This window comes from Salmo salar, chromosome 12 (genome assembly GCF_965601325.2).
Source record: "Salmo salar chromosome 12, fSalSal1, whole genome shotgun sequence".
Taxonomy (NCBI): Eukaryota; Metazoa; Chordata; class Actinopteri; order Salmoniformes; family Salmonidae; genus Salmo; species Salmo salar.
The window spans coordinates 9578023-9598528 of NC_138302.1; the positions used below are offsets into that span (position 1 = coordinate 9578023).

The 20506-nt window shown below is 42.2% G+C and overlaps 1 protein-coding gene across 3 annotated transcripts in view; it reads left to right on the forward strand.

Annotated features, from left to right (window-relative positions):
• The window catches only part of LOC106597798 (uncharacterized), a 119783-nt gene that overhangs the window by 74361 nt on the left and 24916 nt on the right, over positions 1 to 20506 (forward strand). For all 3 annotated transcript variants that reach the window (XM_082958538.1, XM_082958539.1, XM_082958540.1), the window contains 23 exons: positions 134 to 231; positions 443 to 465; positions 570 to 591; positions 750 to 777; positions 969 to 1053; positions 1324 to 1470; positions 2742 to 2953; positions 4537 to 4640; positions 5695 to 5813; positions 6308 to 6463; positions 7557 to 7771; positions 8486 to 8571; positions 9897 to 10033; positions 10415 to 10540; positions 10818 to 11008; positions 11417 to 11508; positions 12365 to 12492; positions 13482 to 13609; positions 14303 to 14420; positions 14659 to 14877; positions 16677 to 16847; positions 17498 to 17641; positions 19480 to 19529. In XM_082958538.1, coding sequence (XP_082814664.1) covers positions 134 to 231; positions 443 to 465; positions 570 to 591; positions 750 to 777; positions 969 to 1053; positions 1324 to 1470; positions 2742 to 2953; positions 4537 to 4640; positions 5695 to 5813; positions 6308 to 6463; positions 7557 to 7771; positions 8486 to 8571; positions 9897 to 10033; positions 10415 to 10540; positions 10818 to 11008; positions 11417 to 11508; positions 12365 to 12492; positions 13482 to 13609; positions 14303 to 14420; positions 14659 to 14877; positions 16677 to 16847; positions 17498 to 17641; positions 19480 to 19529 — 2799 coding nt within the window. The remainder of the gene's footprint in view (positions 1 to 133; positions 232 to 442; positions 466 to 569; positions 592 to 749; positions 778 to 968; positions 1054 to 1323; positions 1471 to 2741; positions 2954 to 4536; positions 4641 to 5694; positions 5814 to 6307; positions 6464 to 7556; positions 7772 to 8485; positions 8572 to 9896; positions 10034 to 10414; positions 10541 to 10817; positions 11009 to 11416; positions 11509 to 12364; positions 12493 to 13481; positions 13610 to 14302; positions 14421 to 14658; positions 14878 to 16676; positions 16848 to 17497; positions 17642 to 19479; positions 19530 to 20506) is intronic.

The following is a 20506-nucleotide window of genomic DNA, read 5'->3' on the forward strand; positions in this document are numbered from 1 at the left end:
GCATTACTTTTAACCAGGGTCAATAGGGCTCTGGTCAAAACTAATGCACTATGTAGGGAATAGGGTGCCATTTGGGATATAATCATGTAAAATAGAACTTAAAAACGCTCCTGTTGTTGTTGTGTTTATTTAGTTTCACCAGACTGGACGAGGCCGTACCCACTGTTACCATGGAGATAGAGTCAGCCCTCACCTCCAGCAAGACGGCTTTACTACAGACCGTCCCATCAGGTGAGAGACGGGTTTTAATAAACAACACTGGATTCGATTGGCTGAGTCTATTTCCTGTGTAGTGCAATACTTTTGAACAGGACCCTTAGGGAGCACCATATTGGTTCCAAAGTATTTTGGCCTGTTATTTTTTCTTTTCTTCCTGTTAAACATGTTACGAAGAATCACCATTACTGCCTGAAATCTTGCAAGTTTTATTTTCCCCTCACAGGTTGCATTGTATACAGTGGAGAGGTGAGTATCTGTTTGAGTTCTGTCTTACAGGCTGATGTGACTGTGTGATTTATCTGGACACTGCATAGCAGATTGGAACTCATTATATCTCATCTTTCCCTCAGTGCAATGTCACCCCAGTTAATGGTACGAGATATTTGATCGATTTTTTTTTTTGTGATATATTAATTCACCAAACATTGATTATTATATTATTCAATTGATTTCATAGTGATCAATAATTCCTTACATTCCATTGATTATTATTCAGAAAGAACTAATTGTTCGTTACGTATTGTTTACAGAGACAAAAGTTTGTGCTGGCGTCGACAGGTGAGTTATTCAAAGATCATTTCTGTTAGCTTCTGTTTTTGTGTGTTTTTTTTTTACTTTAAAAAAAAGACATCTGTTCATTTGCGTTAATTGGTGACATGGTCTCAAACCGTTTCTAGTGCTGTTTTCACATCTCTTCTTTCCATCACATTTCCAACAACCAGCTGAATATCTGTTGTTGATTCCTTCAGCACTGCTCTACAGGGTCACCTTGACAACGGGCAGATCAGCGGAGTCCTCTGTGATTTCAGCGTCGATGTTTACGCTTGTGGCTCGGTACGAAGGATTCTTCACAACTGTCACGTTTCTGTTCACTTGTTGTTGTTTTTCTAGCAGAACAACCACAGAAGTGACCCAGATGTTCTTGTGTTTTGATTGGTCTGACCTTTTTTTGGTTGGTTTCTTGTTTCTTTGCTCTCTACTGTAAAGCGTCTCTGGGTCCTTGAAAAGCGCTATAGAAATCTCATGTATTATTATTATTCTATATTATTAGATGATATGATTTGTACATGTTTTTTCTCTTTCTGTCCCTTCTTTACCCTCCAGCTGTCTGTGTTGACATCAGATAACTTGGTGAACCTGTTGAAGTGTAAGCTGTCTGGAAACACCAGCCACTCAGCACAGATCTGGAAACTGTTCTTCTCTAAGGTCTCAGTGGTTCTGGACTCAGCCCTGGATCTCTTCTCCAACACCGTGAGATGAAACTCTTATCTATTCATATCACGCTTATACTGTACATATAAACGTACTGACTAATCATTACTGTATGTAGGTCCCCTCTTATACTGTACATATAAACTTACTGACTAATTATTACTGTATGAAGGTCCCCTCTTATACTGAACATATAAACGTACTGACTAATTATTACAGTATGTAGGTCCCCTCTTATACTGTACATATAAACTTACTGACTAATTATTACAGTATGTAAGTCCCCTCTTATACTGTACATATAAACTTACTGACTAATTATTACTGTATGTAGGTCCCCTCTTATACTGTACATATAAACTTACTGACTAATTATTACAGTATGTAGGTCCCCTCTTATACTGTACATATAAACTTACTGACTAATTATTACTGTATGTAGGTCCCCTCTTATACTGTACATATAAACTTACTGACTAATTATTACAGTATGTAGGTCCCCTCTTATACTGTACATATAAACTTACTGACAAATTATTACTGTATGAAGGTCCCCTCTTATGCTGTACATATAAACGTACTGACAAATTATTACTGTATGAAGGTCCCCTCTTATACTGTACATATAAACTTACTGACTAATTATTACTGTATGTAGGTCCCCTCTTATACTGTACATATAAACTTACTGACTAATTATTACAGTATGTAGGTCCCCTCTTATACTGTACATATAAACTTACTGACTAATTATTACTGTATGTAGGTCCCCTCTTATACTGTACATATAAACTTACTGACTAATTATTACAGTATGTAGGTCCCCTCTTATACTGTACATATAAACTTACTGACTAATTATTACAGTATGTAGGTCCCCTCTTATACTGTACATATAAACGTACTGACTAATTATTACAGTATGTAGGTCCCCTCTTATACTGTACATATAAACGTACTGACTAATTATTACAGTATGTAGGTCCCCTCTTATACTGTACATATAAACTTACTGACTAATTATTACAGTATGTAGGTCCCCTCTTATACTGTACATATAAACTTACTGACTAATTATTACTGTATGGTGGTCCCCTCTTATACTGTACATATAAACTTACTGACTAATTATTACTGTATGAAGGTCCCCTCTTTTGATCTGGCTTTTATTTGGTTTTATATTCTAAAAAGAAAAGGAGGCATTATTTTCATACTACCAGTAGATCTGCCATGGTCCCAAATATTATTGGGAACGCCGACATTCAGTCATTTCCTGATTATGAAATTGTTTTTTTAACCATGTTCTCCAGACACTAGACCCCAGCTCTCCAGCAGTGTCCCAGGCCCTGGATGCTATAAGAGAAGTAAGGCTGGACAGCTTCAGCCTGGCTAGTCTCAGAGATCAGAAAATCATCAACCTCTGGTTCAACACCAGACTCCGTCCCTTCCTACCTGCCGTCTCCACTGACTTCCTGTCCTGCCTCAGCACCAAGAACTTCAGCTGCTCCACCTACCAGACCATGTACGTATTAACATTACTATATATAATATAATATCACCTACCAGACCATGTACGTATTAACATTACTATATATAATATAATATCACCTACCAGACCATGTACGTATTAACATTACTATATATAATATAATATCACCTACCAGACCATGTACGTATTAACATTACTATATATAATATAATATCACCTACCAGACCATGTACGTATTAACATTACTATATATAATATAATATCACCTACCAGACCATGTACGTATTAACATTACTATATATAATATAATATCACCTACCAGACCATGTTATAACATGACTATATATAATATAATATCACCTACCAGACCATGTACGTATTAACATGACTATATATAATATAATATCACCTACCAGACCATGTACGTATTAACATTACTATATATAATATAATATCACCTACCAGACCATGTTATAACATTACTATATATAATATAATATCACCTACCAGACCATGTTATAACATTACTATATATAATATAATATCACCTACCAGACCATGTACGTATTAACATTACTATATATAATATAATATCACCTACCAGACCATGTTATAACATTACTATATATAATATAATATCACCTACCAGACCATGTACGTATTAACATTACTATATATAATATAATATCACCTACCAGACCATGTACGTATTAACCAGGTGATGAAAGGCCCTTTATCTACTTCCCCAGAGTCAGATTAACTCGTGGATACCCTTTTTATGTCTCTGCATACAGTATGAAGGAAGTTAGAGATAGTTTCGCGAGCCTAACTAGTGTTAGCGCAATGAATGGAAGTTTATGGAAAGTTCCAGTCATTATGCTAACACATGTTAGCAATTGCGCTAGCAATAGTTAGCAACTTGCTTCAAACTCCACGCAGAGACATAAAAATGTTATCCAAGAGTTCATCTGACTCCAAGACATGCTAACATCTCACCATTATAATAACAAGAGAGGTTAGCATTTTGGGGGGGTGTATGATATTTGTGTGTCTGTAACTTTCTCTCTCATCACTATTCACAATTTTTTCAGGACTATTCATAATCATGGTAGCTTCCACATGAATGTAGACATGTTTAGAAACATATTATATTCTTATTTACAATAAAAGAGACTCCAAAATAGCACTCCATTATTTACCATTCATTTCTATTGGGTACAAAATCATCTGAAACACAACCAAAACAAACAGCAAATGCATCCAACAAGTTTGTAGAGTGATAAGCTTTATGTAATCATTGCGTACTAGGAATATGGGACCAAATACTTAACTTTTTACTGCTTAAATACACATATAAGTGAATTTGTCCCAATACTTTTGGTCCCCTAAAATGGAGGGACTATGTACAAAAAAATGTAATTTCTAAACGGTTCACCCGATATAGATACAAATATCCTCAAATTTAAGCCAGATGGTCTGCACTTTAAAAAAAATCAAAATCCTGTTCTGCTGCATCAAATCTTACACTGCAACAACTCTTCATTGTGGAGATTATTGAGTTGTGTCCGAGATGGCTTTGCAGCGATAACCTCTAACCCCTTTGTCTTTTCCCTCAGCGTTCAGATCCTGAGCAGCCACCACTCAGCCATGGACCAGTCCAGACAGATATCAGTCTACACTACCTTCATAGAGGTCTTTCTCTCCAGGAACAACACAGCAGGTACTGACCAATAGGAACTGAGTCTCAACAGGTACTGACCAATAGGAACTGTGCCTCAGCAAGATACTGACCAATAGGAAATTAGCCTCAGCAGGTAGTGACCAATAGGAACTGAGCCATAGCAAGTACTAACCAATATGAACTGAGCCTCAGCAGGTACTGACCAATACGAACTGAGCCACAGCCGGTACTGACCAATAGGAACTGAGCCACAGCTGGTACTAACCAATAAGAACTGAGCCTCATCAGGTACTGACCAATAGGAACTGAGCCTCAGCAGGTACTGACCAATAGGAACTGAGCCTCAGCGGGTACTGACCAATAACAACTGGTGATATTTAGACAACAATCTAAATGTGTTGTCTAAATGTGTTCTCTCTAAATATGTTGTCTAAATGTGTTCTCTAAATGTGTTCTCTAAATGTGTTCTCTAAATGTGTTGTCTAAATGTGTTCTCTCTAAATATGTTATCTAAATGTGTTCTCTCTAAATGTGTTCTCTCTAAATGTGTTCTTTCTAAATGTGTTCTCTCTAAATGTGTTGTCTAAATGTGTTCTCTCTAAATGTGTTCTCTCTAAATGTGTTCTCTCTAAATGTGCTTGCCTCTAAATGTGTTCTCTCTAAATGTGTTCTCTCTAAATGTGTTCTCTCTAAATGTGTTCTCTCTAAATGTGTTGTCTAAATGTGTTCTCTCTAAATGTGTTCTCTCTAAATGTGTTCTCTCTAAATGTGTTGTCTAAATGTGTTCTCTCTAAATGTGTTGTCTAAATGTGTTCTCTCTAAATGTGTTGTCTAAATGTGTTCTCTCTAAATGTGTTCTCTCTAAATGTGTTGTCTAAATGTGTTCTCTCTAAATGTGTTCTCTCTAAATGTGTTCTCTCTAAATGTGTTCTCTCTAAATGTGTTGTCTAAATGTGTTCTCTCTAATTGTGTTCTCTAATTGTGTTCTCTAATTGTGTTCTCTAAATGTGTTGTCTAAATGTGTTGTCCAAATGTGTTGTCTATATGTGTTGTCCAAATGTGTTGTCTAAATGTGTTGTCTGTGTGTTCCCAGACCCCAGCTGTAGCTCTGACACCCTGAACAGTGAAGACTGGCTGCTGAAGAACTTCAGAGGATTCTCTGCCTTCGCCTCCTTCAAGGACATGCAGAGACTACTGACCACCTTCTCTGTGGTAACTGTCTGTTGTCCTGTTGTCCTGTGGTAATAGTCTGTAATAATGTCTGTTGTGTCTGTACTGCAGATGGAACCGTTACACCAGCTAACAGTGATAGTGTCTGTAATAATGTTTGTCTGTAGTTATAATGTGAGTTGTGTCTGTGCTGCAGATGGAACCGTTACACCAGCTAACAGTGATAGTGTCTGTAATAATGTTTGTCTTTAGTTATAATGTGAGTTGTGTCTGTGCTGCAGATGGAACCGTTACACCAGCTAACAGTGATAGTGTCTGTAATAATGTTTGTCTGTAGTTATAATGTGAGTTGTGTCTGTGCTGCAGATGGAACCGTTACACCAGCTAACAGTGATAGTGTCTGTAATAATGTTTGTCTTTAGTTATAATGTGAGTTGTGTCTGTGCTGCAGATGGAACCGTTACACCAGCTAACAGTGATAGTGTCTGTAATAATGTTTGTCTGTAGTTATAATGTGAGTTGTGTCTGTGCTGCAGATGGAGGCCCTGCCCCAGCTAACAGTGAGACAGTTAGCAGAGGTGTCCTCTAGTCCAGACCAGCTCAGCTCTGCTGCAGACGTCACCATGCTGATGAACTACGTACCCAACATCCTCTTCACTGACTTCTTCAATGACTTCTCTCTAGCCATCACCGTGAGACAAGCTCGTCTGTCTGTCTGTCTGTCTGTCTGTCTGTCTGTCTGTCTGTCTGTCTGTCTGTCTGTCTGTCTGTCTGTCTGTCTGTCTGTCTGTCTGTCTGTCTGTCTGTCTGTCTGTCTGTCTGTCTGTCTGTCTGTCTGTCTGTCTGTCTGTCTGTCTGTCATTATATCATTATTCAATAATAGGGGTGCCATTATATCATTATTCAATATGGAATAGGGGTGCCATTTATATCATTATTCAATATGGAATAGGGGTGCCATTATATCATTATTCAATATGGAATAGGGGTGCCATTTATATCATTATTCAATATGGAATAGGGGTGCCATTTATATCATTATTCAATATGGAATAGGGGTGCCATTATATCATTATTCAATATGGAATAGGGGTGCCATTATATCATTATTCAATATGGAATAGGGGTGCCATTATATCATTATTCAATATGGAATAGGGGTGCCATTTATATCATTATTCAATATGGAATAGGGGTGCCATTATATCATTATTCAATATGGAATAGGGGTGCCATTATATCATTATTCAATATGGAATAGGGGTGCCATTATATCATTATTCAATATGGAATAGGGGTGCCATTATATCATTATTCAATATGGAATAGGGGTGCCATTATATCATTATTCAATATGGAATAGGGGTGCCATTATATCATTATTCAATATGGAATAGGGGTGCCATTATATCATTATTCAATATGGAATAGGGGTGCCATGTGAGGGGATCCTGTCTGTCAATAGTTCAACAGGTTTGTTTGGGTCTGAAGATGGACTATTATTCAACTGTCTTCTATTATCTGTTCTCTCTCTCTGTTACCTATCCTCTTCCTCTCTTACCTTTCCTGTCCCTTTCTCTCTCCTTTCATCTCTCCCTCCCTCCCTCCCTCTCTATCCACCACTCTCCCCTCCATCTCTCCACCCCTCTCCCCTCCATCTCTCCCCTCTCTCTCTCCACCCCTCTCCCCTGCATCTCTCCCTCCCTCTCTCCATCCCTTTCCCCTCCCTCTCTCCACCCCTCTCCCCTCCCTCTCCCCCCCTCCATCCCTCTCTCTATCCCATAGGGTCAAGAGTCTAAGTTCCCAGTGGCGGTACGTTCAGCCATGCTCCAGCAGGTGTTTGAACGCGGGAACCTATCAGACCGCTCTGTTAGCGACCAGGAAGTACTCACCTGGCTTCAGAGCAGGCTCCGCCCACTGCTGATCAACCTGTCCCCGCTCCACGTCGCCCCCCTCTTCAGTGTGGTCGCACAGAGGAACTGCAACATCGGACAGCAGCTGTAAGAGACGGACTGATCTTTAGGCTTGCGTCCCAAATTGCAACCTATTCCTTATAAGCTACGGTCACAAGTAGTGCACTATATAGGGAATAGGGTGCCATTAGGGATGTATCTTAGGGTAAAGTAGTGCACTATGTAGGGAATAGGGTGCCATTAGGGATGTATCTCAGGGTAAAGTAGTGCACTATGTAGGGAATAGGGTGCCATTAGGGATGTATCTCAGGGTAAAGTAGTGCACTATATAGGGAATAGGGTGCCATTAGGGATGTATCTCAGGGTAAAGTAGTGCACTATATAGGGAATAGGGTGCCATTAGTAATGTACCTGAGTCAGTAGTGATGCTGATGTGCAGGGTGTATCTATCTTAAATCTTGCTCTATATCACGTGAGACTGTAGAAGCATGTTTTCCTGTATCTTTGACTGATCTCAAAGTGCTCGGGGTGGCGAAGGGGGTTGCAGAACCTGGGGTTTTTCTGTAACGCTCCAAGACAGTCACATGTCCTCTACTCCTCACCGTGTCTGTCCTTCCTACTGTTCTCCCACCATGCCTCTCTCCCCCTCTGTTTCCAACTGTCTGAATAAAGACTTAAATGTACAAGATCTATGTTAGACGATAGTGTCAGGTGGGGGTCATCTCAGCAGAAGAGGAGAGGCAGCCATCTTGTATTTTAATGACGGGTATGTTTCATTTCTGACATGTTTGTCTCTCTAAGGGTGGAGGTGCTGAACGCCACCCTCCCTACACTTCAGGACAACACACAGGGAAACATCTACGATCAAATCACCCTCTCCCTCCAAGGTATTGACTGACATCCACAACACATCCACTGGAAATAGAAATACTGCAGCATACTATGAAACTGTAAATACTACAGCATACTATGAAACTATAAATACCACAGCATACTATGAAACTATAAATACTACAGCATACTATAAAACTATAAATACTGGCGCATACTATGAAACTGTAAATACCACAGCATACTATGAAACTATAAATACTACAGCATACTATGAAACTATAAATACTGGAGCATACTATGAAACTATAAATACTACAGAATACTATGAAACTATAAATACTACAGCATACTATGAAACTATAAATACTGGAGCATACTATGAAACTATAAATACTACAGAATACTATGAAACTATAAATACTGGAGCATACTATGAAACTGTAAATACCACAGCATACTATAAAACTATAAATACTACAGCATACTATGAAACTATAAATACTGGAGCATACTATGAAACTGTAAATACTAGAGCATACTATGAAACTATAAATACCGCAGCATACTATGAAACTATAAATACTACAGCATACTATGAAACTATAAATACCGCAGCATACTATGAAACTGTAAATACCACAGCATACTATGAAACTATAAATACTACAGCATACTATGAAACTATAAATACTACAGCATACTATGAAACTATAAATACTGGAGCATACTATGAAACTGTGAATACCACAGCATACTATGAAACTATAAATACTGGAGCATACTATGAAACTGTAAATACTGGAGCATACTATGCAACTATAAATACCACAGCATACTATGAAACTATAAATACTGGAGCATACTATGAAACTATAAATACTGGAGCATACTATGAAACTGTAAATACTACAGCATACTATGAAACTATAAATGCTACAGCATACTATGAAACTATAAATACTGGAGCATACTATGAAACTGTAAATACTACAGCATACTATGAAACTATAAATACTACAGCATACTATGAAACTATAAATACTGGAGCATACTATGAAACTATAAATACTGGAGCATACTATGCAACTATAAATACTGCAGCATACTATGAAACTGTAAATACTACAGCATACTATGAAACTATAAATAATACAGCATACTATGAAACTATAAATACTGGAGCATACTATGAAACTTGTCTTGCTGTAACACCAAAGCTTAACACTTGGTTTTTCCTATTTTTATATCGTGATACAAAACCTCATTACTCAAACAACTTATGATCGTATTTGTTGTCAGTTTGTCATATTGAGTTTTGACCACAGAATTTCCTGTTAAGGATATTTGATTTACAGTCCTGTCCCTGCCCCCCTCCCAGGCTCCTCCCCACTCCGTTGCTATGGCGCAAACTACAACCACAGTTTCTATGGTTACCTGGAGAGTTCCTTCCTGAGTTTCGGCTTCCCCAACCTGACCACCTTCCTCTCCCTCATACCCCATAGCCAGATGGAACAGGTGAGGGGGTGTGTGTGTGTGTGTGTGTGTGTGTGTGTGTGTGTGTGTGTGTGTGTGTGTGTGTGTGTGTGTGTGTGTGTGTGTGTGTGTGTGTGTGTGTGTGTCACAGGAGGTTGGTGGCACCTTAATTGGGGAGGACGGGTTCATGGTAATGGCTGGAGCAGAATTGGTAGAATGGTCTCAAATACATTAAACACATGGTTTCCAAGGTTTCCATGTGTTAGATTCCATTCCATTTGCTCCGTTCCAGACATTATCAAGAGCCGTCCTCCCCTCAGCAGCCTCCACTGGTGTGTGTGTTTGAGACAAGGCTTTAAGAGGACATAGATAAGGATGATGATGAAGGTGTGTGTGTTTCCTCATCTCTCTCTCTCTCTCTAGCTGGTGAACTCTCTGCCTGTCTCTGACCTGGGTCGTTTCCTGCGCCGCCCCAACGTTGTCGACGACGACACAAAGCTCTGCCAACTCTACAGCAACTACGCCAAGACCCCACTGTTCCTGGGGACTGTACGTACACACACACACACACACACACACACACACACACACACACACACACACACACACACACACACACACACACACACACACACACACCACACACACACACACACACACACACAATTACTGTGTTACCTGTGTGAAACACCCACTACACACCACTTGTCTCCTATGCCATCCATTCACCAGAAAGGCAGAATCCAAGAGGAATCTGCCACTAGAACACACCCACGTTTCCTCTAAACTTTATTCATATCTAAGCAACTGGCCTGTGCCCCCCCAGGAGAGTATCCCTGAGTCAGTGAGGCGTCCCACACTGCCGTGTGTCTGGCCCCAGGCTCTCAGCAGCAGTCAGAGGTCAGAGGTCAACGCCTGGTTTGACCTGAGGCTGAAGAACTACCTGCCCTTCCTCACCAGGAGCCTGGTGACCTCCGCCGCTGTCAAGACCGCCCCTTGTCTGGCCTTCCAGAAACTGTAAGGGATTTTCCCAAAAATATATTAGTACATATTTGTTTCCAATTTTATTGAAAGGGATAGACAGAAACCAGCTGAACGTCAGACAGAAGACTGGTGGGACCGGAATTCAGTCCCGTGCAGGCTGCAGGCTGGGATTTGCAGATGTGCAGAGGGCCGCGGCTTCCACCTGTTACGACGTCTTACTGCGACTTGTTACCACGGGAACAGCCACTAACAAGGGCTTAGTGTTGGTGGAACTCTTGTAGAAGAGTTTCTTACTGGCTGTGTTACTCATTCTGTCTTTTTATACCGTCTTGTCTCAATGTTCTATATTCTGTTTTGCCATATTTTTCCACAATGTCTATGTTTGACTTGATCTGTTGTAATGAATGTGATGTTGTTGTTTTTGTTGTTGGGCTTTTTTAGCATCTCAATTCTGGGGAGTTATAACTACAGCGCTGCAGACTTTGTGGAGAGAGATGTGTACAGGGAGACCATCAAGACGTATCTCACCTCAGGTCAGCCATTTTGTGCCACAGGCCTGCCAGTTTCCATCAGAGCCATAGATATGTCTATGGAGTTTATGTAACTGTCCTCCATGTTGGCTCTTAATGTTCCATGATTAAATCAAATGAAATCGTATTAATCACATGTGCTGAATACAACAGGTGTAGACCTTACAGTGAAATGCTTACTTACAAGCGCCTAACCAACAATGCAGTTTAAAAAATGCGAATAAGAATTAGAAATAAAAGGAACAAGTAATTAAAGAGCAGAAGTTAAATAACAATAGCTAGACTATATACAGGGGGGTAACTGTACAGAGTCAATGTGCGGGGGAACCGGTGTCGAGGTAATTGAGGTAATATGTACATGTAGGATGAGGTATTAAAGTTACTATGCAAAGATAATAACAGAGAGTTGCAGCGGCGTAAAAGAGGGGGACGGGGGGGGGGCAATGCAAATATTCTGGGTGGCTATTTGATTAGCTGTTCAGGAGTCTAATGTCTTGGGGGTACATTTACATTTACATTTAAGTCATTTAGCAGACGCTCTTATCCAGAGCGACTTACAAATTGGAAGAAGCTGTTTAGAAGCCTCTTGGACCTAGACTAGACCTATGACTAGGGTGGCTGGAGTCTTTGACAATTTTTAGGGCCTTCCTTTGGTATAGAGGTCCTGGATGGCAGGAAGCTCGGCCCCAGTGACGTACGTAATGATAACGTGGCCGCTTTAATTCTCACTATGATGTCATTGTTTGGGGAACTTTATATTGGTAATACTGAGAGAATGATACAGCTGGTCAATCACCTGTCATAACATTGCTTTACCAATTGTCTGTGACGGCAACATGCTTTGTTATGCTGTCTCCAGCCTCGGCTCCTAAGTGTTACAATGCCAGTGATCCAGAGCTCAGCTCAACTGCCTGGTTTGCTGAGAACATCGGACTCTTCATCACTTATCTTACCTTGGAAGACCTCAACACCTTCGGATCAGCACAGGTACTGTACTGTGGTGTATAGACACACACACACACACACACACACACACACACACACACACACACACACACACACACACACACACACACACACACACACACACACACACACACACACACACACACACACACACACACACACACACACACACACAGCTTCTACTTGAGCATCATTGAAGAGGATGAATTTCCAATTATCAAATTGCTAATTGAGTTTACTTCCTGAATTGACTGCTTTCAATTCAAACTGGCACAAACCTGGAATGGATGGCTTGTTATTAATCCCTGTGTGTGTTGTCTCCCTCCTCCTCCTCTTCCTCCTCCCCTTCCTCCTCCTCCTCCTCTTCCTCCTCCTCTTCTTCCCCTTCCTCCACCTCCTCATCTTCCTCCTCTCCTTCTTCCCCGTCATCCACCTCCTCCTCCTCACCTTCTTCCTCCTCCTCCTCCTCTTCCTCCTCTTCTTCCCCTTCCTCCACCTCCTCATCCTCCTCCTCTTCTTCCCCTTCCTCCACCTCCTCCTCCTCATCTTCCTCCTCCTCTTCTTCCCCTTCCTCCACCTCCTCCTCCTCATCTTCCTCCTCCTCCTCCTCCCCCTTTTCCTCTCCTCTTCTTCCCCTTCCTCCACCTCCTCCTCCTCCACTTCCTCCTCCTCCTCTTCCTCATCCTCCTGCTCACCTTCCTCACCTCCTCCTCCTCTTCCTCCTCTTCCTCCCCTTCCTCCTCCTCCTCCTCTCCCTCCTCCCCCTCTTCTTCCCCTTCCTCCACCTCATCTTCCTCCTCCTCCACCTCCTCCTCCTCCTCCCCCTCCTCCCCCTCTTCTTCCCCTCCCTCCACCTCCTCATCTTCCTCCTCCCCCTCCCCCTCATCTTCTTCCCCTCCTCCACCTCATCTTCCTCCTCCCCCTTTTCTTCCTCCTCTTCTTCCCCTTCCTCCCCCTCTTCCTCCTCATCTTCCTCCTCCTTCTCTTCCTCCTCCTCTTCCTCCTCCCAGGTGTTGCAGGTGTTCACAGTGAACCTGGTGAACATAGGTCTACTGAACTACACTAGCCTGCCCCAGAACCTCACTGACTACTACACATCACTGGTCTACCTACAGGACAGCAACTTCAACCCTCTGTTGTGAGTCAGTCAGTCAGTCAGTCAGTCAGTCAGTCAGTCAGTCAGTCAGTCAGTCAGTCAGTCAGTCAGTCAGTCAGTCAGTCAGTCAGTCAGTCAGTCTGTCTGTCTGTCTGTCTGTCTGTCTGTCTGTCTGTCTGTCTGTCTGTCTGTCTGTCTGTCTGTCTGTCTGTCTGTCTGTCTGTCTGTCTCTCTCTCTCTCTCTCTCTCTCTCTCTCTCTCTCTCTCTCTCTCTCTCTCTCTCTCTCTCTCTCTCTCTCTCTCTCGCTCTCTCTCTCTCTCTCTCTCGCTCTCTCGCTCTCTCTCTCTCTCTCGCTCTCTCGCTCTCTCTCTCTCTCTCTCTCTCTCGCTCTCTGTGTCTCTCTCCTGTCTGTCTGCCTGGGTCTGTCTGTGAGTGTGTCTGTCTGTCTTGCTCACACACTCATACACTCATTCACTCACTCATTCACACACTCACTCTATTTCTCTCTCTTTTTCTCTCTCTTTCTCTTTCTCTCTATTTCTTTTTCTCTCTCTTTCTCTTTCTCTCTCTATTTCATTCTCTCTCTCTCTCTCTCTCTCTCTCTCTCTCTCTCTCTCTCTCCCTGAAACAAACTTGTTAAAAAAAACATATGTCAACCCTACAATCCTACATAATATTACCTATTCTCTTTCTCCACCCCCCCTCTCTCTCTCTCTCTTTCTCTCTCACTCCAGTCTTCCTCTGTTGTTTCGATGTGTGGCCCCAGGGCCGGCCTTCAGACAGCTGGACGCTGAGCAGAGCATGATCCTTCTACACAACCTGACTACACTGTGTACAAACCTGGACCCACAGGTAACACACACAGAGACAGACAGACAGACAGACAGACAGACAGACAGACAGACAGACAGACAGACAGACAGACAGACAGACAGACAGACAGACAGACAGACAGACAGACAGACAGACAGACAGACAGCGACAGACAGACAGACAGACAGACAGACAGACAGACACACACACACACACACACACAGACACAGACACAGTAACAAACTGTACAGTAACCCTCGCTGTGTGTTCTCTGTAGGTGTCTGCAGCTCTAGCAGCTAACATGGGAGATAACATAAACAGCAACACCATCGCTGCCCTCGGCAGAGAGAGTACAGGTTTGTCTGAGGGTCAGATCACCATGGCACCCGCCAGCGTTCTGTGGGCCTCCTTCAGCATTCTGAGCACTGTGATTGGCTGGAACCAGGGCCAGGCCATGGCCATCATCCAATCACTGATGCTGTCAGGGACCGTGAAGGTAACCTAGTTGTTGGTGGTTGTTGTTTTTTTCTTCCCAAAACGTATTTTAAAAAGTCACAAAGATAAAAAGATAAAGCCACAGGCTCTCAGATAAACACTTTCTTCACCCGTTTGTCTTTGAATCTTCTCTTTCTCACTTTCCTGTCGTTTTCTGGTTTTCACTCATACTGCCACTCAGACGTCAGACTCAGGAGACCCGTAGGTAAACTAGCTAGTGGTAGTTAATCACCTAGTACTGGTTGTTGTTGTGGTAGTTAGTTAAGCACCTAGTACTGGTTGTTGTTGCTGGTAGTTAGTTATTCACCTAGTACTGGTTGTTGTTGTGGTAGTTAGTTAATCACCTAGTACTGGTTGTTGTTGTGGTAGTTAGTTAATCACCTAGTACTGGTTGTTGTTGTGGTAGTTAGTTAATCACCTAGTACTGGTTGTTGTTGTGGTAGTTAGTTAATCACCTAGTACTGGTTGTTGTTGTGGTAGTTAGTTAATCACCTAGTACTGGCTGTTGTTGTGGTAGTTAGTTAATCACCTAGTACTGGTTGTTGTTGTGGTAGTTAGTTAATCACCTAGTACTGGTTGTTGTTGTTGGTAGTTAGTTAATCACCTTGTACTGGTTGTTGTTGTTGTTGCTGGTAGTTAGTTAATCACCTAGTACTGGTTGTTGTTGCTGGTAGTTAGTTAATCACCTAGTACTGGTTGTTGTTGTGGTAATTAGTTAATCTCCTAGTACTGGTTGTTGTTGTGGTAGTTAGTTAATCACCTAGTACTGGTTGTTGTTGTGGTAGTTAGTTAATCACCTAGTACTGGTTGTTGTTGTGGTAGTTAGTTAATCACCTAGTACTGGTTGTTGTTGTGGTAGTTAGTTAATCACCTAGTACTGGTTGTTGTTGTGGTAGTTAGTTAATCACCTAGTACTGGTTGTTGTTGTTGGTAGTTAGTTAATCACCTTGTACTGGTTGTTGTTGTTGTTGTGGTAGTTAGTTAATCACCTAGTACTGGTTGTTGTTGTTGGTAGTTAGTTAATCACCTTGTACTGGTTGTTGTTGTTGTGGTAGTTAGTTAATCACCTAGTACTGGTTGTTGTTGTTGGTAGTTAGTTAATCACCTAGTACTGGTTGTTGTTGTGGTAATTAGTTTATCACCTAGTACTGGTTATTGTTGTGGTAGTTAGTTTATCACCTAGTACTGGTTGTTGTTGTGGCAGTTAGTTTATCACCTAGTACTGGTTATTGTTATGGTAGTTAGTTAATCACCTAGTACTGGTTGTTGTTGCTGGTAGTTAGTTTATCACCTAGTACTGGTTGTTGTTGCTGGTAGTTAGTTTATCACCTAGTACTGGTTGTTGTTGTGGTAGTTAGTTAATCACCTAGTACTGGTTGTTGTTGTGGTAGTTAGTTTATCACCTAGTACTGGTTGTTGTTGTGGTAGTTAGTTTATCACCTAGTACTGGTTGTTGTTGTGGTAGTTAGTTAATCACCTAGTACTGGTTGTTGTTGTGGTAGTTAGTTAATCACCTAGTACTGGTTGTTGTTGTGGTAGTTAGTTTATCACCTAGTACTGGTTGTTGTTGTGGTAGTTAGTTAATCTCCTAGTACTGGTTGTTGTTGCTGGTAGTTAGTTTATCACCTAGTACCGCCACAGCAGGTTGTGCTGTATTTTGATAATATCATAAAATGTGTACTTTAATCATTATTTTGTAGTCATTCACCATTTACTTCCTTTTTATCAGATTACATTTCCTTCCTTCCTTTGTTTCACATACTTATCCGTGTTGTCGTTTTCATCTCTTCTTCCTGTCAGATCAACAACGCATCCACCTTGACAGCGCTGGGTTCCCTGGTGACCGGTGTTCCCTCGGCAACCTTAGGCAGCATCAGCGGCACAGAACTCCTCTACGCGTCCCAGAATCCCACATTCATAACATACATGCAGACCGCCCCGACAATCTTAATCCAGACTTTCGTCACTCAGGTACGGTGTCGCAGTTAAAGTCTTCCTCACTTAACCTTTTGGTTCCTACTATGAGAACTGTTGAGTATTTCCAGTTAATTCTATAGCAGTGATAAACATTTCTTAGCTGAATGCTTGTAATATGGATGGATAAAAGGATGGATGTTTGACTGACCGACCGACAAACTGATTGATTAATATGTCTATTCTCCCCATGCAGTTGACTGATTGATTAATATGGTGTCTATTCTCCCCATGCAGTTGACTGATTAATTAATATGGTGTCTATTCTCCCTATGCAGTTGACTGATTGATTAATATGGTGTCTATTCTCCCTATGCAGTTGACTGATTGATTAATATGGTGTCTAATTTCTCCATACAGTTGACTGATTGATTAATATGGTGTCTAATTTCTCCATACAGTTGACTGATTGATTAATATGGTGTCTATTCTCCCCATGCAGTTGACTGATTAATTAATATGGTGTCTATTCTCCCCATGCAGTTGACTGATTGATTAATATGGTGTCTAATTTCTCCATACAGTTGACTGATTGATTAATATGGTGTCTAATTTCTCCATGCAGTTGACTGATTGATTAATATGGTGTCTAATTTCCCCATGCAGTTGACTGATTGATTAATATGGTGTCTATTCTCCCCACACAGCTGATCACAGTGAACCCTAACCCAGACAGTATTCTCCAGAACGTCCCAGACAGCATGGCTACTGAGATCCCCAGGTCCCTGCTGCAGGGCTTCTCTCAGAGCAGTGTAGAGAAACTTAACCGGAAGACATGGAGACACGAACAGGTGACAGGGAGCACACACACACACACACACACTGACACACCCAGAAAAAACACACACACACACACTGACACACCCAGAAAACACACACACACACACTGACACACCCAGAAAACACACACACACACACACTGACACACCCAGAAAACACACACACACACTGACACACCCAGAAAACACACACACACACACACACACACACTGACACACACTGACACACCCAGAAAACACACACACACACACACACACACACACACACACACACACACACACTGACACACCCAGAAAACACACACACACACACTGACACACCCAGAAAACACACACACACACTGACACACCCAGAAAACACACACACACACACTGACACACCCAGAAAACACACACACACACACACACTGACACACCCAGAAAACACGCACACACACACTGACACACCCAGAAAACACACACACACACACACACACACTGACACACCCAGAAAACACACACACACACACACACACACACACACACACACACTGACACACCCAGAAAACACACACACACACACACACACTGACACACCCAGAAAACACACACACACACACACACACACACTGACACACCCAGAAAACACACACACACACACACTGACACACCCAGAAAACACACACACACACACACTGACACACCCAGAAAACACACACACACACACACACACACACTGACACACCCAGAAAACACACACACACACACACTGACACACCCAGAAAACACACACACACACACACTGACACACCCAGAAAACACACACACACACTGACACACCCAGAAAACACACACACACACACACACACTGACACACCCAGAAAACACACACACACACACACTGACACACCCAGAAAACACACACACACACACTGACACACCCAGAAAACACACACACACACTGTGAACACACACACACTGACACACCCAGAAAACACACACACACACACTGTGAACACACACACTCTGACACACCCAGAAAACACACACACACAGTGAACACACACACTCTGACACACACACACACACACACACAGTGAACACACACACTCTGACACACACACACACACACACCACACACACACACACACACACACACACACACACAGTGAACATACACACACACACACACACAGTGAACACACACACACTGAAACCCAGAAAACACACACACACACACACAATATGAACACACACACACAGTGAACACACACACACACAGTGAACACACACACACAGTGAACACACACACAGTGAACACACACACACACAGTGAACACACACACACACAGTGAACACACACACACAGTGAACACACACACAGTGAACACACACACACAGTGAACACACACACAATATGAACACACACACAGTGAACACACACAGAAAACACACACACACACACACACACACACAGTGAACACACACACACAATATGAACACACACACACAATGAACAAACTCACACTGTGAACACACACACACACACACACACACACACACACACACACACACACACACACACACACACACACACACACACACACACAGTGAACACACACACAATATGAACACACACACACAGTGAACAAACTCACACTGTGAACACACACACAATATGAACCCACACACACACACACACACACACACACAGTGAACACACACAGTGAACACACACACACACACACACACAGTGAACACACACAGTGAACACACACAGTGAACACACACAGTGAACATACACAGTGAACATACACAGTGAACATACACAGTGAATTTAAGAAACTATAATACTGTTCTTTTATTTTCAGGCTGTGTTGTTCTTTGACACAGTGGCTCTAGGAATTGACAACTCCGACAAGTGAGTCTGGAAACATCTGCACATTGTGATGTACAGTATATATATACAGTGCATTCGGAAAGTATTTAAGTATTCAGACCCTTTACTCAGTACTTTGTTGAACCCCCTTTGACATCGATGACAGCCTCGAGTCTTCTTGGGTATGACGCTACAATCTTGGCACACCTGTATTTGGGGAGTTTCTCCCATTCTTCTCTGCAGATCCTCTAAAGCTCTGTCAGGTTGGATGGGGAGCGTCGCTTTCCAGCTATTTTCAGGTCTCCAGAGATGTTAGATCGGGTTCAAGTCCGGGCTCTGGCTGGGCCACTCAAGGACATTCAGAGACTTGTCCCAAAGCCACTCCTGCGTTGTCTTGGCTGTGTGCTTAGGGTCGTTGTCCTGTTGGAAGGTGAACCCTCGCCCCAATTTTGAGGTCCTGAGCGCTCTGGAGCAGGTTTTCATCAAAGATCTCTCTGTACTTTGCTTGTTTCTCATGGTCTGAGAGTCCTTTAGGTACCTTTTGTCAAACTCCAAGCGGGCTGACATGTGCCTTTTACTGATTAGTGGGTTCTGTCTGGCCACTCTGCCATAAAGTCCTGATTGGTGGAGTGCTACAGAAATGGTTTTCCTTCTGGAAGGTTCTCCCATCTCCACAGAGGAACTCTGGAGCTCTGTCAGAGTGACCATCGGGTTCTTGGTCACCTCCTTGACCAAGGCCATTCTCCCCCAATTGCTCAGTTTGGCCAGGCAGCCAGCTCTTGGAAGAGTCTTGGTGGTTCAAAACTTCTTCCATATAAAAATGATGGAGGCCACTGGGTTCTTGGGGACCCACAATGCTGCAGAAATGTTTTGGTACCTTTCTCCAGATCTGTGCCTCGACACAATCCTGTCTCGGAGCTCTACGGACAATTTCTTCAATCTCATGGCTTGGTTTTTGCTCTGACATGCACTGTCTACTGGAACCTTATACAGACAGGTGTGTGCCTTCCCAAATCATG